Source organism: Eptesicus fuscus, chromosome 2, assembly GCF_027574615.1.
Source record: "Eptesicus fuscus isolate TK198812 chromosome 2, DD_ASM_mEF_20220401, whole genome shotgun sequence".
Classification (NCBI taxonomy): domain Eukaryota; kingdom Metazoa; phylum Chordata; class Mammalia; order Chiroptera; family Vespertilionidae; genus Eptesicus; species Eptesicus fuscus.
The window spans coordinates 59,331,427-59,359,291 of NC_072474.1; the positions used below are offsets into that span (position 1 = coordinate 59,331,427).

A 27,865-nucleotide genomic window follows, 5' to 3' on the forward strand; every position below is an offset into this window, starting at 1 on the left:
CTTTTATTCTATACTTATTAATATAAAAGAAAAATAACTTTCTTCACACACATATAGCACAGGGCTTTAGAATTTATAGGATACTATTTTAATCCCTGTGAGAAAAATAAACCATTGGGTTGAATTGCCTCCACAGGATCAAAACGTACCTATTGGCAATTTCACATGGTTGAACCTAGAACTCAAAGAAGTCAGATATGTTTCAAGTTGTAGACCTAGACTCAAACCTTGGTCTTTTCGTTTCAAGTTCAATGATCATTCCTCAAGCCACAGCAATTTCTCACATGATTTAATGACCACAGGGGGTAACAAGGTAACTTCCTAGTATTAGAAAACGTGCTCTTGAACATTTCCCAAGTGTGTAATTCATGAACACAAAATTCAGACTGCCTGTCATATCATTTGTCCTAGAAAACTTTTTGTGAGGATATGATTTCACCCCTCCATTTTACTAAGTAAAATATTAGGACCCAGTGATTATAACAAAAAGGTTATGCTGAGAGAAAAACTTCTTTTTCCAATTTGGGTGCAGTGATTTGAGGACCTGCAATTAATTGACAATAGACAGATTAACAGTAGAGAAGACATGGCTTATGTATACGTACACATGGGAGCTCCCAGTAATAGAAACTTTGTGGAATAGCCAGAGTAAAAGTTTATATATATCAACATAACAAAAGTCAGGGGTTGGGGGTGGGGGGCAGTTAGAACTTCGATGGAAGAGTATGGAAGTTTCTATTAGTTTTTTTTTGTTTGTTTGTTTTGTTTTTGGTGCTGATAGGGCAGCTGAATTCACAGGAAACTCCTTGCTAAGAGGGTTAATGGTAGCTGAATTTTAGGAGGCACTGCTTTACTCAGATAGGAAAATTCAGATAAATTGATTTCTGCATCTTCAGTAGCTCAAATGTTTTTACTTTAATCTTTATGCCAACTCAGGGGGTCCAAGTTGTATAGGTATTTCCAATAGATCAGATTAAGACCGAAGGGTCACATGTTCGCATTCACCATGCCCTTCTCCTTCATAGGACTTTAAATAATAATTGGTGTTATAAGTTTTTCCCTGCCTCCTCCATGCAATACACTGTAATGGTTGAGGTTAGAGTCTGTGTTTGTTGGCATAGTCATCTTTGTACCATGGCATCTTGCATGTGGTACCTGGCAGGTGGAACTAAAAAATATTGAATGAATGAATGAATGAATGAATGAATGAATTAACTGAAATACTTACTTAGGTGTAAAAATTATTTCCTTAAGTTCCTCAATCCCCAGTTGTCCTTCAGAACCAGCTCCCCATGCAAAGACCCTTCCTCGGTGACAAATAGCCAGGGAGTGCTCCTTTCCACAGCTCACGAAACCAACGTGTAGAGTTTCCAGTGCCTTAATGGGTTCTTCAGGAACAAAAACAAAGCAAAACAAAACCCCCACAGATTATGAATTTAACAGAAAATTCAAGATAGTACTTTCCTTCAAAAAGAAGGGTCATTCAGATTGCTTGTCTCTTCCAACAGGCCTTTAAATCAAGCCTAAAATCCATGCTAAAGATCTGAAGGGAATAGCTCAATGTATGTTATACTGTCTTTATGGGAATACTAGTGGCCCGGTGCATGAAATTCATGCACATTAAAAGGGGATTAATTAGAGGAAATATTCTAATATTGCTATTCGCCCTTTATCTATAATAGAAGTGTCAGAGATGAAAGAAAATTAGTAAAATGTATATGAAAATCTCCCTCCTGTCAGAGTCTGGGCACGCCACAGGACCGAGAGTCAAGTCCCTGCCCACCTGCGGTGCCTCAGAATTGTGCGAGACCCAGACCTGGTCGGCCCCACCCTTGTCCATCCCCACCGGGTGGGGGGTACAGTCTCAGGTCCCCCAGTGCACCCTCAGGTCTCCCAGCCTGGAGCCGGGGCGAGGGCCGTGGCCTGAGGTCCCCCAGCCTGGGCCGGGACAGGGGGCACACCTTGAAATCCCCCGTCAAGCCCCGCTGGGCAGGGGGCAAGGCCTGAGATCCCCTGTCAAGTCCCGCCGGGCGTGTGTGTGGGGGTGCATCCTCAGGTCCCCCAGCCCGGAGCCAGGGTGGGGGGGTGCGGCTTCAGGTCCCCCAGCCCAGCGCTGGGGTGGGGGGTGTGGCCTGAGGTCCCCCATCAAACCCCACCAGGTGGGGGGCGCAGTCTCAGGTCCCTGCTGATTGCTTGTGAAGGCTCGTTACGGGAACTCGCTGTGGGCCCAGCAATCTTGTGTCACAGAAACCCCAGTTCCGCTGTGGGCTCTGCTAGCTTTGTGACGGTGTGATGGTCAATTTGCATATTCCCTCTTTATTAGATAGGATAACTGGTATTCAAAAAGGTGGGAATCACGGAAGAGGGGAACCTGTAGGAACTATGACACTTGAGCTAATGTTTTTTTTCTATGATGGTGGCAGCAAAACCCAGCAAAATGAAGGGAGTTGGGAAGAAGATGGGATTGCCTCTTCTCTTTTGGATCCCCAGACCTGAACAGTGTGAACAGGGAATTAATCCCTTGCTCAGGAGGAAAAAGCAGGGAGCCTGTCTCATGAGTGTGGGAGGCAGAAGCCAGATCACACAATGAAGAGTGCAGTGATATGCCTCTAAATGGGCCAAGTGGGCCCACAAATGAAAACCTGGTCACATTTCCCTGCAAGCCAATCTAGATTCTTCCCCAGAGTGTTGTCTCTGAATTACCAAAGGGTTGGAATTAAGTAGAATAATTTTAAGTGAAGTTTTTGTTAACACAAGTTTTCTTTTAAAAAATCTTTGTGATCTTATCCTTTTTAATGATTTACTTTCAAACTACGCAACAACTTAAAATTTTATTTCCCAAAGATTTATAGACTCACAGAGGTAGAAACTGGTTCTGAAACGAGTTTTAGGGATAAAATAGGCAGGTTTAGGGAGTTTTAGGAATAAACGGGGTCCATGGGGGAGGAAGGCATAGGTGAGGGCTTGGAGCTGCCAAAAGGCACACATTCACAGAGAGAAAAAGGATTCCACAGGATAAAGGGAGAGGAAGGCATCCGTTCACAGAAGATAAGGCAACGCCACAGGGTATGGGAAGAAAGAGGAAACAAACTCTCACAGGGGAGAGAGAATGCCGAAAAATGGGAGAAAGAGGAAAACAGATTTTCACAGGAGATAAAAGCATTCTACCACTGAAGGGGGAGAGGTAAAGGGTCACCACATGGGGTTTTAGGATCTGAAGCTGATATTCTGCAAAAGAGTGGCCAATTAGAAGGCAGTATGAAGAAACAAAGAACTACAGCCTTTATGAACCTTAAAAAAAAAAGGAGCTTAGTGGGTTACCCCCTTGCTACCCCCTTCCTACGTGGGAGTCTGTATTTGCTTCCAATAAATTCCCACCCTTTCATCTACCGCCTTTTGTCCAGTGGCTTCATTCTTCGAATCCATCTGGACAAGGACCCGAGAAAGAAATTACCCTCGCATCCTGCTCAGGAAAACAACCTGAATCAGTGCCACCTTCCAGAAGAACCCTTGGGCATTAAGTATCATGTTGCCCCTCGTTTCCACCTGAAGGGAATCAGGATGTGCCCCCCAAAATGTGCGGCTTTGGCATAAGGATTATTTTGAGCAGAAGGCAACTGCAAATCAACAGATGCAGGAAGAGTTCTCTTCCCTCCCCTTATCCACCTAACAGCAGGCATAAATTTTTCCTTGTGAAGGTGTCCCCCAGCAAGAGTGACTCATCACCGGAGCTGGCACTGAGAAGTCTGTATAAACAATTAACCTTTATACTAAATTAACCTTTGCCTTCCATTAGTTCCCCCCATATACTTCCAAGTCACTTCCTCACAACTGAATATCCCTCAAAGCCCAAACGCTTTATTATTGTTTAAATTGCATATAAGTCCCTGAGTCTCAGGACTTCTTAACTTCTTTCCTGTGAACTCCCATGCATCAAAACTATTGGTAAGATTGTATGCTTCTTCTCTTGTCTAAGTTTGCAGGTCCTCCCGACTAAGAGGGTAGAGGAAAAGTTTTTCCTCCCAGACACAACTCTTAGAATTTATTCTTAGTAAGGAACCAGAAACTTCATCAAATATTATCTACACTAATGTCAATCGTAATATTATTTATAAAAGCCCCTGATAAAAAAATCACACATACTAATTTCAACAAAAGGAGAATAATTTAAGAGCCTGGAATGTTATGCTACAATTTGAAATGTATTTTCAAAAATATGTAATAAAAAGGCAATTAAGTTCATGATATTATGTTCGGTGAAAAGGCAATTTACAGAATTATATAAATACTGGGTTTACGAAACGGTATAATGACATGATTTAATAAAATTAAATACATAATATATAAAAAAAGCAAAAAGGCAATGCATCAAAATATTAGCAGTTGTCTTTGGGTATTGGAACTATCGGCTATTTCTTCCCCTGTGTTTCTACAACAACTAGTAACAGTAAAAATGCTATTATATAGTTTTTTAACTTAAAGAAAAAAGACGCCCTAGGGCATTGCTGAGGGACTCAGGTGTCAAACCCAAAAAACCACATTTGGAAGGTCCCTGTTCCTGAGAGCTTCGCGCAGACAAGGATTGGTCTCCAAAGAAAAGTGGGCGGGGCCACAGCACCCTTCCGGAAAGCGGTCCAGTTCAGTTCCACTTACGGTTTCGCTTTCAGTTTTCCTTTTAAGAGGAACTGGAAACCGAAACTAACCCGAGGCGCGCGTCTGGGAAAGCGAAACGGAGGAAGTTGCGCTCAGCCGACGCGGGGCGCCGTTTCCCGGCTCCAGCGCAGAGGACCGGGGCTCCCAGCGCCCCCACCCGCCGGCGCCGCGCCCGCACCCGCACCCGTGTCCCGCGCTCACCTGGCCGGTCCCCGCGCGGCGCGCCCCTCCGGCCCAGCTGGCCCCGGCTGTTGTCCCCGCACGCGTGGACGGTGCCGTCGCTCAGCAGCAGCAGCGAGTGGCGCTCCCCGCTGGCCGCCTGCCGCAGCTCGGCTCTGCCCGACGGTTCCCGGCGCTGCAGCCTCCCGGGGCCGGGGCCCCAGCAGAAGTACATCCCGCTCCCGCGCTGGCCGCCGGTCCAGGTCTAGCTGCCAGGTCTCCTCCGGCTCCCAGAGGGTTAGTGACCGGAGGTCAGCCCCGCCCTGGTCTCAGCCAGCCGGCTGTGGAACTCGCCCCAGAGAGGGCTGTCTGGGCGCACTACGTCATCCGGACGCCTCCCCATACACGTGCCCAGGAGCAGAGAGGGAACCCCGCTTTTCTCAGGAAAAACACCCAGACTGACATCCTGGCTAACGCCGCTTATGAGCTGTGGGACTTGGGGCAGGTGACAAAGGTGCTGTGCCTCACCTACCCTGTCTATGAAATGTGGACAGTAATACAGCAAATCTAATACGTCAGGACAATGTAATAGCTCATTAGTAAGGTGTTAGAATAATTCCTGGAGTGCTTTCATAAAAGCCTCCAAGTGCCAACCTTCAACTGTTTTTTGGCATTAGAAATGCAAAATCCTCATAGTGCTTACATTCCCCTATTTATAAACAGATAAATACTTGGCATAAGGTCAAACAACTTAATGTTACTTAGCAACATGAAGAAAAATAAAACGGTAAAGGAATAGAGGGTGGGGACAGAAGGAACTATTGTTTTTGGTAAGATACCAGAGAAGGTATAAAAAGGCGGAACTTGGGAAATGAATCATGCTCATATCTAAGGGCAGAGGTTGCAGAGAGAGAGCAATTGAAAAGTTCTGAACAGGGAAGTGACATGGTCTGACCTTAGTTTTGAAAGAATCACTCTGGCTGCTGTGTAGAAGATCAGAGAATAGACATGGAAGCAGAAAAGCCAGGAGAGGCGGCTGCAGGAGTCCAGGTCGCAAGGATGATGCTGGCACTAAAGTGGCGTCCTAGAGGGGAGGAGAGAAGAAATGATCACAGTCAAGGTGTTTTTTTTTTGAAAGCCGGAGTCCACAGATTTGCTGCTGGATTGGAAATGTGAGGAAAGAAGGAAAAGCATTAGGATTTTTGTAAAGTTGGCTTGAGCAACTGGGTGAATAGTGGTACCCTTTGCTGGGAGGGGGTACCTTGAGGGAAGTGCCAGTTTGGGACTGGTGGATCAGGAGTCGAGTTTGGTAATAACTGAGAGATGCTTGGTATAAAATGAGGCAATAAGATAAGCCATTTCAGAGTTGTGGAGAGAAGTCGGGGTGGAGTCCTGTATTGGCAGTCCTCAGTGCAGAGTTAATATTGGAAGCCAGATGGCTGGCTGACTGAGAGCCCAGGGGGTGGGTGTGGCTAGCATATAACAGAATCCACCCTAGGAAGGAAGAAACCCAGGAGGGCTGGTGTGTGAGAAGCAAGTGAAGAAGAAGGGAATGATCAACTCTGTCTGTTGTTTGTCCAGCAAGTTGATCTTTAGGTTTGGCAAAAATGGAGGTCATTGGTGACTGACAGTGTTCGCCATCATCAGCATTATTGTTTTATTTTTATAGTATTCTTCCTGTACTCTCAGCTCACCTCTCATTACTACTACATTTTAGGTTCTCTCAAGATGGGAATAAATGTTTTTCACTCTTAAGAGTGCCTGGCACATAGTAGATGCTAGTAGGCACGTATTGGACAAATGGGTTGATGTGTGGTAAGTAAATGAATAGCATTCATACTTCTGGCTCCATTTAATAATATGCCATTTACTATCTGCCCTTTTCTGAATAGAAATTTCCCAAATGTGTATTACTTTCCTCAGACACAACAGTGAGAATTTGATATTATCAGCCTAAGACACTGAGCCCTTGAATTAAGTTATTACTTTTTAAAAAATTTATTGAACTAAAATGTAAATGTATTATGCTCATTTTGTGTCACTACCACACAGTATAGTGTCTACCACATTAAAAGAACTCAATACATGTTAGTGAGTTAAGTAAATAAAAGGTAAATTAAATAAATTGATTGTACTTTTAGTGCTTGAGAAAGATATAATTATCCATTTAGCTGTGTTCATGCACTTGGAAATAGTAGCTCCCATTTATTGAATGCTTACCATGTGTTGACAATTTCATATAAAATGTCTAATTTAATTCTTTAATCTGCTTTTTTCAGTTAAGACAGGTTTGATTGCAAATGACAGAAAATATGACCTAAGCTTGCTTAATCAGAACAGAAGTTTACTGATAGATAGCATTATTATTTTTCTAAAATATTTGCTGCCCCTCGCTTTCCTATGGCATCAAGCTTGAGCACATGAATTTATTCTGGGAATGACGTGCAAGCAGGAAGCATCTTCTAGGCAGATGGTTTACGAGCCAGTACTTATTCTCATACTCTCTTTCCCCGCCCTTGCCCACCTATTACAACTGGTGGTTTCCAGATAGAGATTACTCCATCAGCCTGGGTCTCGGATTAAAACAGTAATTTAGCAGAGTTGCAGCTAATCTATGGATCAAAAGTGAGAAATGAATCTTTGTGGCTGTCAGGCCCTGAGAGTTGAGGGAGAGGAGGGTGTTACTACTCTGATAGCATAATTTAGCCTCTTCTGACAGTCATAACTGAAAGTCTGTCAGCATGGATGATTGGCAGGAATTGCTTCCTGCCAACAATTACTTAATGTCCTAATGACTCCATTTCTCTGTATCCCTTTCCTCTGCCTCTTGCTATGAGGGCTTCCTCTTCAGGTTCCACACAGTGTACCTCATGGCTCCTGAATCTCCTCTGAGGTGGCAAGTTTAGTCGTGATGTCCTCAGTGGCCAAATTTGGGTCACAGTTTACCCCTGAGCCAGTCACTGTGGATGCCAGGTGATGGAGTCAATCACCTGGCAGATCTTTCTGCTGAGGAGATAAGCAACATGTATCCTCTACATCAATCATATGGAATAAGTATTAATATAATTCCTGTTTTGTGGGTATGGAATCAAGGTTCAAAGAGTTTGGTAACTTGTTTGAAGTTACATGGCATGTAAGTGGCAGAATTTTAAAGCTAGTCAATTTGACTAGAAAGCCTATTTAATTTCCACTCTTTAGTCCCTGATGCCTCCTTTAGTGTCCTCTTCAGGTTAACGGCACATCCTCACAACTATTCCATCTAGAAAATTCCAGTTCACCTTATATTTCCTCCCCATTGAAAAACCTACCCTAACCAATTAGCTGCTGAAGGATGTAGGCTCATATTAGCAGCAGCTCATTTTTTATTCACTTTATATCTCTGCCACTCCTACCCTAGTTCAGGTCTTTTGCAATAACCTCTCACATGTTTGCATCTCTAATATCTGGTATATCTAATCTATCTATCTGTATAAAAGCCTAAGTGACTGTTACTACCCGAACGCTGATTGGCCAGTCGCTATGACGTGCACTGACCACCAGGGGGCGGATGCTCAATGCAGGAGCTGCCCCCTGGTGGTCAGTTTGCTCCCACAGCCAACCTCCGGTGGCCCCATTCCCCCCAACCTGGCCGACCCCCCCTAATAGGCCTCGATCGCTGGCCAGGTCAAAGGATCCCACCCATGCACGAATTTGTGTACCAGGCCTCTAGTCTTTTATATTATAAGAGTTATCTGCAGAAAACACAGTTGTGATCACATCACATACTTTCTGTAATGATTGTAGGCCTATTACTACAGAAAAAATCTTTTGTGTATAATTTAAGGCCCTCCATGATCTGCTTCTAACTGATCTTTACAGCTGCATTTCACCAACAATTACAGGCATCACACACACACACACACACACACACACACACACACACACACACACTGGGACAAGTCACAATGAACAGCTTGCCTTTTCCTACTTGCTTTTTTCTATATCCATGCCTTTGTCATTCTGTATCTTTGCCTACAATTCCCCCCCACCCAATTCTGTTTACAAAAAATATAACGTCTCAAATACCTCATCTCTGTGAAGCCTTGGACTCCACACATCAATTACTCCTTTCTGAGCTCCTACCGCAAACAATGGCCTTAGTCTGCACACGCTCCTCGACATGGTACTAATTACGCTCTGTATTGCTCTATTGTTCTGGCTTTGCCACCAACTTTGTGAGGGACCTTAATTATCTTTATAGCCTCACCAAAGCCTAACAAGTATCTCTTACACAAAACATGCTAAATAGAGTGCCTGGCTGGAAGTATCTCTTACACAAAACATGCTAAATAGAGTGCCTGGCTGGAAGACGTGGGGGATGGATGCTTAGGAGATAATCAGCACTCAGTGACTATGAGGTAAATTAATTAGGTAAAACTCATGATTAATGTATATTTTAAAATCCTTACTGAATGTCCATTATGGGTAAGACATGAAGCAAACAACATGTAATAATTGCTCACACTAGTATTACTTTAGGCTTTACAAAATCCTTTCAGCTATTTTAACCTCCTAAGCTTAGAGGAGGTGGGCATGAGAAGGAATACCACTCCTATTTCAGGGATGAAGAACTCAGGCTCCGAGGGTGAAAGTGATTGGTTTCAAATGACAAGTACGTGCAACAGCCCATGGCTTTTCTTTCCACTGTGCAACCGTGTCTGATGAGCTTCCCTTTCTCAGAGAACACTCAGGTAAAAAACAGGAAGCAATAAAAATGGACTGTCATCATATCCATGAAATCACACTTTGAAGATTATTGATAGCTAATATCTCATGCAAGGAGCCTATTTTTCTTTTTTTACTGAATTTTCCTAACTGTTTTATGGGGGACAGGAGAATGAGAGAAGGAAAAGAAAAGAAAATTTTCTAACTACCCACCACATGCTGGTTTCTTTTACCATACATTTGCCAGTTAAGCTTTGCAACCACCCTGCAAGGTCCGTATTCCATATTCCATACAGATATGAATAACTTGAGTCTCAGAAAATCATAGTGATTTGATAAAGAAAAATGGTAAGATGAATGGGGGACCTCAGGTTCAAACCTTCTCTGCCTGCTTTCCACCAAACAGCACTGACTCAAAGCGAGGTGAGAAGGATGTTGGAAAGGGGATGAGAGAGAGGTAGAACTTATAGGTCATTGTGGATCACATGGGTTTGAGGAAAGAGAATAAACCAGACGGAAGGGGAAGAATTAGATCTGAGGTCAGTCCTTGAAGATCAGCTGGAAGGACATGTGAGAAGTAGAGACCTTGTAATTATATTGCTTTTCTCTACCACCCTCTTTCTAGCCCCGCTTCTGAGTTCAAAGCCCATCCTATGTGCTACTTAGCCAGGACAGCCCGTAGACTTGACAAATGGCAAATGGAATGCACTTCATGTATTATTTTATGAGGACACTTCATATGCCATCCCAATTACTTCCAGATGGCCCCATGGCAGATGTCATCTAGCGGTTCTCCACAAATGGACAAGACAGGTAGGATAGCCAGTACAAGTTGGGAAAGAGAAGGGAAAAAAAAAAAAAAGACCTGTTCAAGCCCCAACCTTTCAGTCTCCTATTCCTAGATAAGAAATAGTAATTTTGATTTTTAACTCTAGATGGCGGTATTAGACAACTTGAACTTCCTTCCTTCCTTCCTTCCTTTCTTTTCTTTTTTAATTGAATTTATTGAGGTGATGGTTAATAAAATTATACAGGTTTCAGGTATACAATTCTATATATTGTATTGTGTTTTTATCACCCCAAGTCAAGTCTCCTTCCATCACCATTTATCCCCCCTTTACCTTCTATCTCTCCCAAATCCCTTTCCCTCTGGCATTCACCGTACTGTTGTCTGTGAAGCTCTTTTCTTTAATCTTAGGAGACAACTTGACCTATTTTTTTATGTTCACAGATTAATGGTTGACATCTCTTTTCTATATATAGTTTTAAAATTATCCATAAAGATTTTTATGATTTTCTTTTTCATGTTTATTGGAGATATTGATATTTAAATTACTTAGGAAACTACAAAATGTTATATTCACATGTTATATTATTATTACATTATTGTCATAACACATTTCATTATAGCACTGCTTTTATCTTGAGTCTGTCAGCAACCTCCGAGCTCCAGAATATAGTCCTGAACTGGGAAAAAGAGAAAAAGTAATTGAATCTGAGAAATGGTTGCCTCTCCAGCCAGGGGCTTCTAAACATGCTACCCAGTAACAAATTGAGGACAGGCCAAGACTTGTATTTAAATACTAAAGGCCTGGTACACAAAATTTGTGCACAGGAGGGGTGGAGGGAGTCCCTCAGCCCAGCCTGCACCCTATCCAATCTGGGACCCCCTTGAGGGATGTCCGACTGCCCGTTTAGGTCCGATCCCGGTGGGGTGGGATCGGGCCTAAATGGGCAGTCGGACATTCCTCTCACAATCCAGGACTGCTGGCTCCCAACTGCTTGCCTGCCTGTCTGCCTGATTGCCCCTAACTGCTTCTGCCTGTCAGCCTGATCACCCCCTAACCACTCCCCTACCAGCCTGATCAACGCCTAATTGTTCCCCTGCCGGCCCAATTGCCCCTAACTATCCTCCATTGCAGGCCTGGTTGCCCCCAACTGCCCTCCCCTGCTGGCCTGGTCATCCCTAACTACCCATCCTTGCCAGCCTGGTTGACCCTAACTGCCCTCCCCTGCTGGCCTGGTTGCCCCCAACTGCCCTCCCCTGCAGACCTGGTTGCCCCTAACTCTCCTCCCCTGCAGGCCTGGTCACCCCCAACTGCCCTCCCCCGCAGACCTGGTCACCCCTAACTTCCCTCCCTTGCCAGCCTGGTCGCCCCTAACTGTCCTCCCTTGCAGGCCTGGTCACGCCCAACTGTCCTCCCTTGCTAGCCTGGTCGTCCCTAACTGCCCTCCCATGCTGGCCTGGTCTCTCCCAACTCTCCTCTCCTGCAGGCCTGGGGCCCCCCCTCAACTGTCCTCCCTTGCAGGCCTGGTTGCCCCTAACTGCTCTCCCCTGCAGGCCTGGTTCCCCCCAACTGTCCTCCTCTGCAGGCCGGTCCCCCCTAACTGCCCTCCCTTGCAGGCCTGGTCCCTCCCAACTGCCCTCCTCTGCCGGCCTGGTCAATCCTAACTGCCCTCCCTTGCAGGCTGGTCCCTCCCAACTGCCCTCCCCTGCTGGCCTGATTGCCACAACTGCCCTCCCCTGCAGGCCATCTGGTGTCCACATGGTGGCAGCCATCTTGTGTGTTGGAGTGATGGTCAATTTGCATATTATACTTTTATTAGATAGGATTGTTTAACTTAATTTGTTAGCCTATGTGAACTAGTGGAGTGTTCTCATGTAAATTAGAAATTTTTACCTTTGTGTAATGACACTGTCAAATAATAATGGTTAGCAAGATTCAAGTTTATTTCTCTCACACATTAAAAAGTCTTTGAGGTAAGCAACCAAGGCTCATGTGGCAGGAACTCAGGCACCTTTTATCTGTTTCTTCTGGGAACTTAACTTCTACCTTCAAGGTCATCTTCAAAAAACCTAATCTTCACGTTCCAAGGTGACTCAGTTGTATTATTCCAGACAGCTAGAAATGAGGAATGAGGTTGCTATTCCCAAAACCCATACAACACTTTCTCATATATCTGATTAACCAAAACTTGTTCACATGGCTATAGTAGCTGCAGAAGATGCTGGAAAACTTAAATAAAATTGGGAGTTCTGTTACCAAGGAAGGAGTGAATTATTAGGTTGCACTGAGCGGTCTCTCCCCAACCAGCAAGGAATTTGAGATGTTTGGTTCCTACATATGGGAGGGCGGCATCACCAGAGTGTGACAAGTGCCGTTAGTTGCATGGGGCCCTTTTAGAAGGCCTGCATTTAGTTTAATGTGCTGCTGTCTCTACCTTGAAATCCTTAACAATTTTCTCTTTGAACCTGTGTTTTGTAAGTGAAGTTTGTCGGAACACTGGAGTATGTGTGAGAGCAGAGGAGATACACGCAATATGTCTGCTATTGCTTGCCACCCTATTTGCATATGGTATTCAAGATGCCGCCATAAGCATAAAATTCCATTGGATCCGTGGTGTGTGAGAGTTCAATGAGGCTCAAAGCTAGGATAAGGTAAGTAGGTTACATCTAGGACTGAGGAAACTAGGACATTGACAGCCCCTAGAGTCCACACTTTCCGTTTGAACCAGAACTGGGCTTCCAATCCAGAAAGAAGGCAATGGCATTCGAAGAAACACAGATGAGCAAGGAACCCTATCAGACCCTTTCTCATTCCTCATTTTTCTCAGTATTAGCCAACACGTGTACTGAAAATGATATAGAAAGAAAAGGAAAGTTAGGGCAACCCATAATTCATTTCCCTTTCAGTCCTTCCTTATCCTTAGGCTAAAATTAGAGTGTTAGTAGAACATGCAGTTATCAAGAAGTGGAATAAAACAGTTGGGTTAGTTTTGTGCAGTGTCTCCACCATTCTGGTAAGAATTAAATACACGTGAATATAAGAGCTACAAAATAGAAATTACATAGTTTTGATTCTTTTGCTTATGAATTAATAGCTTATGTTTGCATTTAAAATTTACATTGTACAGTTTAAAGATGAATGGTAAAATTTATGTTCATATCTTAAAATTCTAATTTTCTTTAGTTAGAACAACATTAAATAGAAAATAAAAACACCATGACAAATTTAAAAAGAGATCTTGGAAGAAAAGTAAAAGTTTTATATTTTAGTACCTTTAATTTCCTTTTTCCCCCCTGTTTTTTGAACAAGAAGCTCTGCGTTTCGTTTTGTGCTGGGCCCCACAAATTATGAAGTTAGCACTGATGCAGGGTTTAAAAATTCAGTCAGACTGTGCAAAAGAATTTATTCTCTAGAACTTATCTAAGTTGATTCTCAAGCCTCTGTGCTAGTGTTTGGACAAGGATCTTAAACTGATCATTTAACACTCTCCATCTCTTCTTGTTTGAACTGTTGTTCTTCAGGTAAATACTGCATTTTCTAGATGTTTTTCTTCCTTTCCACTCCTCCAAGTCCTTTGTCATTATGGGAACTACAATAAAAGGTTGAAGGGAAAGGATGAAGCAATGTATTCAACTTGAAATAAAAAGCTGTTCATGTTATAGTGTTCACCAGGAGAGGTCATCATTGTGTCATGAAGTTTATGAGAATTTTCTTCACACTTGTGTCCTTTACCACCAGTTTCTAACATGTAGGAGAAGTTGAATCAGAATATAGAAATTCGGATAGCCGAGTTAATGGAAAATCATTTAAGGGATATAATAAATTGCCTCCTGTTGGAAGTCTGAGAAACTCAAACCATGATACATCTTACTTCTACTGCCCACTCGTTAGTACTTATTAAGTGCTTTCTAAGTGACAGGCACTGTCATTAGAGAGTCACATGAAATATCCTGTTGTATCATCACAACAACTCCAGGAAGTAGATACAATTATTATCCCTATTTCACCTAAGATGGAACTGAGACATTAAGGAGTAATTTGCCCAAAGTCGCACAACTAAGTGGCATGGCTGGTATATTATCCCAGACAGTCTAATTCCAGAGCCTCCACTCCTGGTACATGTAAAGTGCCCTAATCTTTGCAAGGAAACACAGGAATTTATTTATAATTAAATTTACAGAACATATTTCCATTAGTGAATTGGCTTGACTGCAATGGAATCTTAAAGACTTGCAGAGGTGTTTGATGGATATAAAATCATACCATCAAAAAAGAGTGATAAATGAGTCACAATTTAAATATATGGGGACTTCCGTGAAAGTGCGAACTTCAAGATGCACTTAAATCATCAAACGTCTGGGGAGCTTTGGACTGCAGGAAGACCAGAAAGGGACTGTGGATCCCAAGAAACTACAGTAACTTTGAAATAATAGAGACAAATATGGAACTGCCTAAAAATCCTTCTGTCTATTTTTGTAAAAATTACATTATTTTTCTGGGAATTTCTTAAAAAAACAACAAAACAAACACTAAGAACCACCACCCAATGAAATAAATATGAATTCAGAATAGAAATGTACCTATGTGTCTCAAAAACAAATCAGTCTTTCAAACACCAATAGCTGTGTTGTATAAAATTAAGCCTGAACTGTATAATACTATATAAAACAATGGATTTCTGATCTTCTATTTAAAGAAAAAATTAGATGCGGACACATTGGGATGGGTGTGTAGATAACATAATTGTCCCCAGTGACTATATATTATGCCTCCTGACTTCAACTCAGTAATAATCAGCATAACTCTGTTTTCTCTTGGTTACAAGTGAGTGAAGAGTAGTAGAATGTGCCACCCCAAAACATGACTAGGGGTTCAGGACATGCCACCTCAACATATGGCCCTTTGGCATGTTATTTTGAGCTGTAGGCACATGAAAAACAGCAAATGCATGGAGAGGTTTTCTCTGAACTCCCTTATGTGTCTAAAAACAGGTCCTCCAAAAGGAACTCAGTTGTTTTAAATCCTCTTCCCTGAAGTTTCATCAATCAGGGAGGATTGACTCATCACAGGAGAGGAGACTAGAAGACACCACGCCTAGGCAAATCTTGCCACAAACTATCATAACTCCCATCTAGTCTCCTAAGGGCCCATTCTTGTTCCCTAAAATTCATTTGCTCTCCCTTAAGAGGCCTACATTCCCCACTTTCTTTTCCCATTAAGATGGTATTTAAACCTGAATTCAAAACTACCTCAGAGAGTTACTCATCTTTCCCTGGGTATCTCCCATGTATATATGAAGTATACCTGTTAATAACTTCCTATCTTTCTCTCGTGAATATGTCTTTTGCTACAGGTGTCTCAGCTAAGAGCTCAGGAGGATAAAGGGAAAAGTATTGTTCTTCCTTACATGACTACAAGACCCACTGAACAAATTATGATGCTAACTCTCCTGGCCTCTTTAGCTGGGTTCAAAAAATGAACAGAAAACCCAAATCAGACCAATCAGAGTATTTTTTTTTCCCTTGGGATTTTAAAAACTTGAAGCTGGTAGAGAAGTACTTATTTCTCCTAGGCTGTAGGACTTTCCTCAGATGGTCTGCCTGCAAGGAACACTGAAGTACCTGGGATTGCATGCCCAGGGGCTGCCCTTAACCAAGGACTGGAGCAATGAAAAGACTTCAGCTCCATTATAACCTGATCAGGATAACTGAGGAATCACCTAGACCTGTTCTGTCCAATACAGTAGCCAGCATATGTGGCCACCGAGTACTTGAAATGTGAAATGTCCATATCGTGATGTGCAGAAAGTATAAAACACAGACTAGATTTCAAAGAATTAGTATGAAGAATATAAATCATCTTGTCAATAATTTTTAGCTGATTAGACATTGAAGTGATAATGCTTTTTATATAAGTGGGTTAAGTAAAACATTAAAATTAATTTCACCTTTTTTAATTTGTATAGTTCAACATTAAAAATGACATATGTGCCTTGCCTTGTCTCCAGGACTTATGGGATTGAGCCACAGTTACCCTCCATAGGACTTTGCTCAATATCTATCCCTTCTTGGCCTCCCCTTCCCATTTTCTCTCCTATTCTCATGGACTTTTCCTGGGAATAGATCACAAGTCACTTTCACACTCTCAGAAACTGCTTACAGGACAGGTAAGAAAGAAGTAAGGTTCGATTTAAGGACTCATTTAAAACTAGTTATATATAGGCCCTGACCTGGTTAAAGTGTCATCCTGCAAAGATTTCAGGTTTGCAAAGGACTTGTATGCATGCATATTAGCATAACCAATGGACACAGACACTGGGGCGGTGGGGCTTGCCTAGGGTGGGAATGGCTGGGGGGGGGCGTGTCAATTGGGGAAAAAGGAGACATATGTAAAACTTTAGACAATAAATCTACACTAATAAAAGAGAAACATGCAAATTGACCGTCCCTCCGCTACGCCCACCAGCCAATCAGGAGCGAGTATGCAAATTAAACCAACAAAGATGGCGGTGGCCACAGAGCTGGAGTGAGCAGCAGGAAGCTTGGGTTGCCCCCAGTGATGGAGGAAGCCAATCTTCCTGCCCGCCTGGGCCGCATATCAATGAGTGGCTGGAGGAAAAAAAAAATAAGGAGGGGCTGGGAGCCTGGGTCACTGGGGTGTGTGGCCAGCCTGAAAATGGCCCTCAGCCCCTTACCCAGGCTGGCCAGGCATCCCAGCAGGGACCCCTCACCCTGAAGGGGGTGTGGCCAGCCTGAAAACAGCCCTCAGCCCCTCACCCAGGCTGGCCATGCCCCCATGGGGTGAGGGTCTCCGCTGGGGGGCATGGCCAGCTTGCAAACAGCCATCAGCCCCTCACCCAGGCTGGCCAGGCACCCTAGTGGGGACCCCTACTCTGAAGGGGGTGTGGCCAGCCTGAAAATGGCCCTCAGCCCCTCACCCAGGCTGGCCATGCCCTCCCAGTGGGGACCCTCACCCCATGGGGGTGTGGCCAGCCTGCAAATCACCACAGGCCCCTCTCCCAGGCCATCCCATGCCCCAAGGGAACCCCCACCCTGATCCAGGACACCCTTCAGGGCAAACCAGCTGGCTCCCACCTGTGCACCAGGCCTCTATCTATACTAATAAAAGGGTAATATGCTAATTAGACTGGGAGACCTTCTAGGAGACCTTCTGGACGTTCTTCTGGACAAAGCCATGGTGGCGGGGCTGAGGTAGAGGTGGTTAGAGGCCAAGAGGGGAGGGCAGTTGTGGGTGATCAGGCCGGTGGGGGGGCATTGGGGGTGATCAGGCCAGTGGGGGGGCCAGTTGGGGGCAAGCAGGCCACCAGTGGGGGTCAGTTGGGAGTGATCTGGACAGCGGGGGGGGGCAGTTTGGAGTGAGCAGGCCAGTAGCGGGGCAGTTGGGGGCGAGCAGGCCAGTGGGGAAAGAAGGTGGGGGCAAGCAGGCCAGCAGGGGGGCAGTTGGTGGCGAGCAGGCCAGTGGGGGGGCATTTGGGGGCAAGCACACTGTCACGGGGGGCAGTTGGGAGTGATCAGGCTGGTGGGGGGGCATTTGGGGGAGAGCAGGATGGTGGTGGGGGGCAGTTGGGGGCGAGAAGGCCGGCATGCAGAGTGGTTAGGGGCAATCAGGCAGGCAGGCAGGTGAGCGGTTAGGAACCAGCAGTCCCGGATTGCGAGAGGGATGTCTGACTGCCAGTTTAGGCCTGTTCCCTGTAAACTGGCAGTAGGACATCCTTCAAGGGGTTCCAGATTGGAGAGGGTGCAGACCGGGCTGAGGGATACCCCCCACCCCTGTGCACAAATTTCGTGCACCGGGCCACTAGTAAATAAATAAAAAGTTAAAAAAAAAAAAAGATTTCAGGTTTGATCCTGGTCAGGGCACATATAAGAATCAACAAATGAATGCATGAATAAATGGAACAACAAGTTCTCTCTCTCTCTCTCTCTCTCTCTCCCATCCTCCCCCTCCCTCTCAAAGCAATAAAATAAAAAATAAACGAGTTATATATAACAACCACTAGCCACCCACCTTGGATCAGAGCTCAATTTACTTAAAACATTTCCCCCAACACCCTTGTGTTTCCCCAAGTTGTTACATCAGAAGCTGAAGATTATTTATTCTAAGACCCCCCTCCCCACCCCTGTTTGAAGCAGAGGTCTCATTAATATTTACTCATCACTTCTATTTTAGGAGTAATGCTAAGGACTCAAATACTATTGTGTTCTGATAAGCTGCACTACAATGTGGTAACTTTGCTTTCTTATTGTAATATTTGCAGTAAATAAACTGATTGACACTTGTTCTCCTTTCTCAGCTGAACTTTAAAATATTTCCCTCCTTCCAGGCTGATGTCGCTCAGTTCTATCTCTCTCCCTCTCCTTTCCTCTCTCTGAAATGGATTTACAAAAAAATTTTTAAAAATATTTTATTGATTTCAGAGAGGAAGGGCCAGATATAGAAACATCAATGATGAGAGAGAATCACTGATCAGCTACCCCCTACTGGGGATCGAGCCTGCAATCCAGACATGTGCCCTTGACTGGAATTGAACCTGGGACCCTTCAGTCTGCAGGCTGATGCTCTATCCACTGAGTCAAACCAGCTAGGGCAAATTTATAAAATATTAAAAATATATATTTACCTCCAAATTTCAGGTTCCATCAAAAATTGTTTCCTAGCTAAAAACACACACACATATCACTCTCTACTTAAGGAAGTATTGGCTATAAGTAGTTTATAGAGTAGTTTAAGGTCTTCTCTAAAAGGGGGAGTAAACTACCAACATCATTCTTGTGTTCACTCTTCATTCATTAATTCATTTAAATACTAGAGGCCTGGTGCATGAATTCGTGCACCAGTGGGGGGGTCCCTCGGCCTGGCCTATGGGATTGGGCCAAAACCGGCTTTCCAATATCCCTCGAGGGGTCCTGGATTGCGAGAGGGCACAGGCCAGGCCAAGGGACCCCACTGGTGCACAAGTAGGGCTGGGAAGGGACACAGGAGGTTGGCCAGCTTGGGAGGGAATGCAGGAGGGATCCAGGGCATGTCTGGCCCATCTCACTCAGTCCCGATCGACTGGACCCCAGCAGCAAGCTGACCTACCAGTTGGAGCATTTGCCCCCTGGTGGTCAGTGCACATCATAGCGAGCAGTTGAGTGGCCTTAGCATACCATTAGCATATTATGCTTGATTGGTTGAACAGATGACCAGACACTTAGCATATTAGTCTTTTATTATATAGGATCATTTGCTGAGTAACCCACTCATACAACACACCACTTGAGAAACTTTAAGAAATTTCTGCTTCGAGATGATTAAATCTAACAGACCAGAGGAGATATGGACACTAATAACTATAGTAAAAGTTATCTGAGAAGACTGTCATGTTTGGGGAGCAAACAAAAGGTCTGGACACTTATATATGGAATGAGGAAATCATTTTCTGCCCAGGAGATCAGGTTATGTTTCATAATGTTGCCACTGTGAAGTGCCTTAGGGAATGTAGAAGATTTCAACAGACAGAAATGAATGCAAAGGAATTAGAAATGGAGAAATAGCATAAACAAAGAAACAGATAAGGTGAGGTACACAGAGTGTTTTCCTAAATAAATTTATGCTTTAAAGTAAAACAGTCAAAGAACTTTAAACCGTTTTGTCTGAAGAGGTTGACTAGACCAATTTACCTGGGGCCGAGAATGATTATGAAATGTGAGTGACCAGCTGGAAAGAGAAGAGGCCATTGTAGGTTTGACAGGCCAGGCCTCAACATGAACTTTTTAGACTGTAGGGAACCAGTAAAAGGAGTAGAACACAAGAACACCATGATTCAGTCAAATGAGACCTGATTGTTTTATATTGAAATCTAGAGAAATTTCTCAAATGCCAATGTAGTTCCGCAAGAATTTGCAGAGCAAATATCAGGTTCTGGGTTACGTGCCCAGGAGCTCATACATTTAAATATTTGCCCTTTTGACTTTCTACCCTAATGTAATTTGATAACTCATAATATTAGTTAGAATTTAGATATGGCTTTAAAAGAGCCATTCAACTTTAAAGAGGTATGTAGAGGTTGGGGGATAGAGGTAGAAGAGATTAAGAGGGAGAAAATAACACTTTTGGAGTAAGAATCATGTGTCAGACTGTGCTATGAGCTTTACACATCTACACTAATAAAAGAGAAACATGCAAATTGACCATACCTCTGTGACGCCCACCAGCCAATCAGGAGTGAGCATGCAAAATAACCCAATAGAGATGGTGGGTTAATTTGCATACACAGGCGTGGAGTGGCTGGGGGCAGGGCGGCCGCTTGCACACACGTCGGCACCAAGCAGCCTGTGTCCCAGGGACAGGTGTCCTCAGGAGTCAGGCCACTCTGAGCCTGTAGGCCTGCACATAGGCCCAGAGCAGCTGGGGTCCCGGAATGAACCCCCGGCCTCTCCAGGCCTACGCACGCAGTTGCGGAGTAGCCAGGGGCTGGGTGGGAACAACCCTGGAACCCCGGCACTCTGAGCCAGTGTGTGTGCAAGTGGCCGGGGGTGGGGTGGGAATGTCCCCTGCAGCAAGCGAGCAGACAGCAGGGCCCTTCTTGCCCCTGGCCGTGGCAGTGAGGGGCAAGCAGTCCCCCGCAGGGCCCCCACAGACAGCAGACAACAGGGCCTGTGGTGGCGTCAAGCAGGCAGGTCCGCAGAGAGCAGAGAACCACGGGAGCAGACCTAAGCCATCAGTAGGACATCCCCTGCGGGCTCCCAGATTGGAAAGGGTGCAGGTCGGGCTGAGGGACCTCCCGTGCATGAATTTCCTAGTCTATCCTACCTAATAAAAATGGTAATATGTAAATTACCATCACTCCGCTACGCTCACGATTGGGCCAGTGGGAGGCGCAGGGGGCGGGACTCGGGGTGGCCGGGGTAGCTGATTGGGCCAGCGTCTGCACCATGGCTGTGCTGCGGAACAGAAGGGGCCTCTGGGGCAGTGAGCTCACGTCCCGCCGCGGACCATCAAAAGCATGGGAGCTGGGTGCCTGTCTGCTCCGGCACCAGGCCTTTCAGAAGCCTCCGCCGCACCGGAGGCTTCCGAAAGGCCTGGTGCACCAGCAGACAGGCACCCAGCTCCCCCGCAATCTAAAGCGAAAGCGTGTAGGGGACCCTACACGTGCATGATTCAATCATGCACTGGGCCTCTAGTATATATATAAAAGCTTAATATGCAAAATGTTCCCTCAGGAGTTCAATCACTTGCTATGACATGTGCTGACCACCAGGGGGCGGTGTGGAACTGGCCTCTAGTTATCTCATAATGCAGCATTGATTTTAGATGGTTTGGTAGGAGTGAGAATAGGAAGGGGAGATATAGAGATCAGGCAAATACAGAAAAAGAGCTGACTTCCTCAATCCTGTCAGGGAGGTTAAAGCTCTTAAAATTTCTTTACAGTTGCCTCCTGAGTGTTTCATTTCCTATCCACCACTCTCCCTTTTTCCTTGAGTATTAACTGAAAGTGGTCAAACAGGTCTCTGTTTCACCTGAATGTTTCCTTTTGTCAATTGGCGAATCAGGGAAAAGTAGGCGGTGTGAAGGCGATGTGATAGCAATCTTATAAATGACAAGAACAAAAGTGCCACTAATCACAGGGCAAAGGAGGTGAAAGAGCATAGATGATCTGCATCCAATCAAATAATCATGCCCCAAATTCAGGGTGCCAAGAATGTCAGTAGTCCCATTCTACTATTCCATTTTAAGAGGAGATATAATAATACTAGGGAGTATTAGTCAGTTTCTGAGTATCAAGCTTCCCCATGTGCTCAGCTCTGGCCTAGGCACTCTAAAGGAATTACAGAGGATAGGAATCTCATGTGGAACACACTCCACATGTGTAAAACAGAGGAAAATAAAGATACACTATAATTAAGAACTAAATGGGGTATTACTGCTAACTGCTGTAGGAGTTCAAAAAAAAAAAAAAGAGGCCAGTCGAGTCAGAAAAGGAATATGGCCTTGTAGGGATGCTGGAGAGAGAAGGGAGGGGTGGATGCTAAAGAGAAAGAGCCACAAGGTCATAAGCAAGTAGCGAACAATGAATCTGGTTGGTTGGGTCTGATTCCACACAGAGTACGTGTTTGGGGAAAGAGAGGCTAAAACATTTCAGAAGAAAACGAGGGCGAAAGCACAGAGACCCTGAGTTTGCCCTCAGTGTAGGAAACTGGAGGAGCTTGAGCAACTACAAGAAGTGAGAAAACAGAACTTTGAAAGAGCTTTCTCAGGACACCCACAGTTTAGATCTAGGCTTCCCAACCCGGTCTGCCCCTGGTATTGTACAGCCCATGAGCTAGGAATGATTTTTACATGTTTCAATGATTGGTGGTGGTGATGGGGCGGGGGGTTGGTATGAGGAAGAATAACATTTCATGACAATGACATGAAATTAAAATTTAATAAGGCTGTACTGTGCTGCTTTGCAACCTCGGGAGCTTCCCAGCTAAAATCTGAAAGTGGATCCTGTACACACAGAGGGCAAGGAGAGACTGAAGAAAGAGGCAGCCACTCCAGACTTGGTAGGTGGCAGATTTAATAAGCAAGGAAGCCCTAGCCGGTTTTGCTCAGAGGACAACGGACTGAAGGATCCCAGGTTCGATTCGGATCAAGGGCATGTGCCTTGGTTGCAGTCTAGATCCCCAGCCCTGGTTGGGGTGCTGGAGGCAACCAATTGATGTGTCTCTGTCACATGGATGTTTTTCTCTCTGTGTGTCTCTCTCCCTCCCTTCCACTCTCTGGAAATCGATGGAAAAATGTCCTTGGGTGAGGATTAATAATTTTGTAAAAAAATCAAGGAAACTTACATATGAGGCTTGTATTGGGCAACCACAAGACAGTAGATCTGCACACCCAGAATCTCAGGAGTTTACTTAGAGGCCTTAAAGAGGTTCAGTTACGTATATCGTGCAATGGTCTTAACAGCACATTGGTCTCTCAGGGCTGCATCCTTCAAAAGGAAGTGAAGAGCTTCTGATTGCCCTGGTCCAGCTTGAGGCTCAACGGGAGGTCATGTCTTCTCCAACACACTGGAACACAGCCGCTCTCCCCTGTTTGCTTACAATCGATGGCTGCGTTTGTGCTCCAGTGGCGGAGTGCGACAGAGACTTACGGCCCCACACGCCTACGCTATTTACTATCTGGCCTTTGCAGAAACTGTTCACAGTCCCTTGGTTTAGACCCGTGGTCAGCAAACTGTGGCTCACGAGCCACATGCGGCTCTTTGGCCCCTTGAGTGTGGCTCTTCCACAAAATACCACGGCCTGGGCGAGACTATTTTGAAGAAGTGGCGTTAGAAGAAGTTTAAGTTTAAAAAATTTGGCTCTCAAAAGAAATTTCAATCGTTGTACTGTTGATATTTGGCTCTGTTGACTAATGAGTTTGCCGACCACTGGTTTAGACTGATGCTGGGGAAAAAGGGAGAAGAGAGAGCATCATTGTGGGACTAGGATGAGATGAGTGAGGCATGGGCCTTGGGCACAACACTGAAGAGGAAAGGGTGCCAAAAAAACCCCTCAGTAATCAAATAATATTTAATGCTATATTTTAAAAAATCAAAAGTAATGCCAAATATCCATGATAAACAAAATACCAAAATTTACATCAAGAGAGGGTCAATAACAGGGCTGCACTGTGCCATGCCAGAGATTGAGGCAGAAGGGAAATCAGTAACAACTGAGATGTTGGGCAAACAAGGGGAGCGGGCCTAAGCCATAGTCTGGACTCCCTCTGTGGGAGGCAACCGGGCTGATCAGGGAAGGCGCCGCCCCCATCATCCCGCTGCTGCTGCCACTGCCACTGCCACTGCCACTGCCACTGCCACTGCCACTGCCAGTCGCAGGGGCTGCAAGGCCTGAGCCTTGGGCCTTGCAGCTGCCTGAGCCCACAGCTGCCTGAGCCCACAGCTGCCTGAGCCCTGGGCCATCCAGCGGCCTGAGCCCACAGCTGCTGTGAGCCCCAGGCCTCGCAGCCACCAGGGCTCACGGCTGCCTGAGCCCCAGGCCTCACAGCTGCTGGGGCTCACAGCTGCCTGAGCCCTGGGCCACCCAGCGGCCTGAGCCCATGGCTGCTGTGAGCCCCAGGCCTCACAGCTGCCTGAGCCCATGGCTGCCATGAGCCCAGTACCACACAGTGCCGGCCCCCTGCCTGTGTCTGCTCCGGTGCCGCCTGAGCCGCCATGCAGGCTCGGGCAGGCCCCCCTGCCTCTGTCTCCAACTCTGCTCTGGCCTCACCTGTGCGGGCAACCTCCTCCTGTCCAGTCGTGACCCATTACAGAGTCCCAGCCTAATTTGCATATTACTTCTTTTTATATAGAGATAATAATATATGGTGTACATGTGTGACATAAAAACTATGATCAGCAAAATGCTAATGGGTAGCTATTGCAAATGATGTTTACTTTCTTCTGTATAACTTTATGTATTTCTTGATTTTTTTTTACAGTAAGCATAGTTTACTTGTGTACTTCTGAAGGAACAACAATACTATTTTTACTTCAAACATGTTCATCAAGTGCTATACTTTAAAAATTGGAAACAACCCGAAAATCCAATAATAGAGAAGACAGTGCTAGGTATTTTGGTTCAGCTATACAACAGAATACTAACTGACCTTTAACAAGATGTTGTCAGTGTTGAGATTGTTGGCATTAGAACTGGATAGACTCGAATGTAAATCCAGATTCACACATTCCAGCTAAGGACCTTAAGGATGTCTTTTTATCCTTAAGTGGATTTTCTGTAACACTGGCATAGTAATGTCATTTTGTTAGCTCAGTATTTAATATACAGTACAGGCTCTTTAAATATTATCTATATTATAGTCATTTTGGGGGCTTATAAGGAATTTTTTTAAATTTATGCAATGAATACACTTTTATCATAACAAGAGAAAGGGGCTACTTTTTATTACAATGAGCTTACTTCAGGTAGAAATGGTTTCTAATAGTCACTATGGAATCTACAGCAAGGTACCTGTTATAGTAGAATGGAGGTCAGGCTTGAGAGAGAAGGGCTTGGGTAGTAGTAACAGTAACCGTAACAGTAACAGGTGTGTGGACCATTACAGAGAGAAGCACTGGACAGGCCTGACCATGAGAGGAGAGAAGACAGAAGGGACGCCAGGATGCATAGTCATCAGAGAAGAATGAGTCCCTTCTCTAGTGAGGAAAAAGCAGGACATACCAATGTATCTTGGTCGATAAATAGTTGTGGAATGGATTGATGCATGGTTATCAAGTTTTTGCAGTTATGATCAGATTGTCTGGAATATAGAGAATAAATTAAGAAGAAAATCCTTCATTTAACATTTTTGGAGAGGAGAGGACTCTGAATTGTGGAGAAATTGTATGGGAAAATATTCATAATCCAATTAAAGGGTATGTAGCAATATAAATGGTATGATCCATTTATTCATTCAATAAATATTTATTGAGTGCCTATATTGTGCCAGCACTGTGATATACCAATCACAGACCAAGATTTATCTTGTTGTGAATCTGGGTAACTTTGCCATCTGACCCAAAGGTATGATGTTCATGTTCACAGTGTATGTGGACGTTTAAGAAGATAATTTAAATGATCTTTGGAGCTTATCCAACTGGATGAGAGGCTAATGAGTTAAGGTCAGTAAGCCATCACTATCTGTAGCTAAGTGGTGCGATGTAGCACATAAAGGTGCAGGCCATGGCATCAGATTACCTGGGTTCAAAATCCGGCCCTCTAGCATTAGGCAGGTTTCTTCATCTCTCCAAACTTCCATATTCTCAACTGTGAAATGAGGATAATAGCATTTACCTGAGAGGCTTCCTTTCTCCAATTAAGAATTAGTGAAATAACATAGAGAATGCATAGCATACTGCCTAGCAATAGCAAACACCAACACCCAATAAGTGTGAGCTGTTATTATTATTTCACCCTTGTGTAGGCCTATAAAGGAGCAAGTTAAAATGGAGCAAACTAGAACCAGGCCGGAGAAAAAGGCAATCAAAGGTGCCAGTACAACCACTTGTCTGACATCTCCTGCTCAAGACAGATTTCAATGGCTAACCTCTCCTACAGGGATACTTCAAATGGATGTTACTGTTTTGTGTATTTAGATTTGGCCTTACCAAGGGGCACAGTTTTGGAACCATATGTCTATTATAAATAGTCCTCTTAGGGATGACCTACACATGGGGAAGGGGATGATTGTCAACATCCTGGAGAAACTTAAGGGGTCTATGGTCAGGAGAGTTTCCTTGAGAAACGCCCATTCTTACTCACTATGGTGCTGCTTTCTGGAGCCCCCTTGCCTTGAACTCCTCTCAGGGTACAATACGATTCTTTTCCATTCATTTAATTTGTGCTTATTGAATAACTGTTCGGTGCCAGGCAAGATGCTATGGGCTAAGGATACAACGCTACAAGAGAACGATGATCCCATCTCCCCTTGTCTCATGGACTTAGAATCAAGAGAGAGAGAAAGACATTAGTCATGTGGTTACCTAAATAAATATAAAAATATATCCATGATAAGTGCTATTAAGGAAAGGTGTTGTTGCTCTGAGATCATGTAATGGAATGACTTGATCTAGTAAATGAGATCATAAAGGCTTCCTGGAGGAAATGATGCCAGTTTATGTGGGAGGGATTAGTGCCTAAATAAAACCTACAATGAACCAATTGTGCAAAGGTCCTATGGTGAAAGGATGCATAACACTCCTGAGGGAAGGCAAAGCGAGCTCTTTTAGTTCATAAGCCATTGAAGATAAACATTATCATTTAAATTCATGAGTGAAGGTTCTTTCTCATTTCAGAGTAACTGAAAGAGTTAAGATACGCTAGTAAGAGCTAACATTTGTTACATACCTACTAAGTAAGTCCTAAGCACTTTACATTGATCCTCACAACAATCCTAAGTGGAAATATTAGTATAATTCTCATTTTACACATGAAGAAACTGAGGCACAGAGAAGTAACTTATCCAAGGTGACACAGTTAATAAGTGGTAGAGTGGAAGTAAGTTTCGTTTGGAGAAGTAGAACAGGACCAGAAGATGCAGTGATTTATAAGCCACATTAAAGTTTTTTATTTTTATGATAAGAGTAAAAGGAAATCACTGAGTGCAAATGAAGGAGAAAAGCTGTGTGTGTGTGTGTGTGTGTGTGTGTGTGTGTGTGTGTGTGTGTAACAGGAACATAGTTACATTTCAAAACAATCACTCGAGCTGTAGTATGAGAACTAGTTGAAAGATAGAAAGAGTAGATATTGAGAAACCAGTAAGGAGGTGACTAATCTTGCCTGGGCAAGAGTAAGAGGTCATGGTAGCAGGAGGGAGTTGGCCCCGGAGGACAGAGTGGATGTGTTTGAGATATACTTTGGGGAGAAAGTGGATGAAGAGTGATGAGGAGATGAGGATAATGATGTGTCAAGGGTGATTCCTTGGTGTCTGGCCTGTGTAACTGGGTAGATGGTGGTGTCATTCTCTGACACAGAGAACACAGAAAGAGAAGCAAACCTGAGTGGGAGAATGAAGGCTGTGAATTTGAGGTA

The 27,865-nt window shown here is 44.4% G+C and overlaps 1 protein-coding gene across 1 annotated transcript in view; it reads right to left on the bottom strand.

Moving 5' to 3' along the window:
• Positions 1-5,047, bottom strand: part of HERC6 (HECT and RLD domain containing E3 ubiquitin protein ligase family member 6) — a 66,521-nt gene extending 61,474 nt beyond the window's left edge. The window contains exons 1-2 of the mRNA XM_054727499.1: positions 4,855-5,047; positions 1,229-1,388 (exon numbers count right to left, since the gene is read on the bottom strand). Coding sequence (XP_054583474.1) covers positions 1,229-1,388; positions 4,855-5,047 — 353 coding nt within the window. The remainder of the gene's footprint in view (positions 1-1,228; positions 1,389-4,854) is intronic.
• Between the last annotated feature and the right edge of the window lie 22,818 nt (positions 5,048-27,865).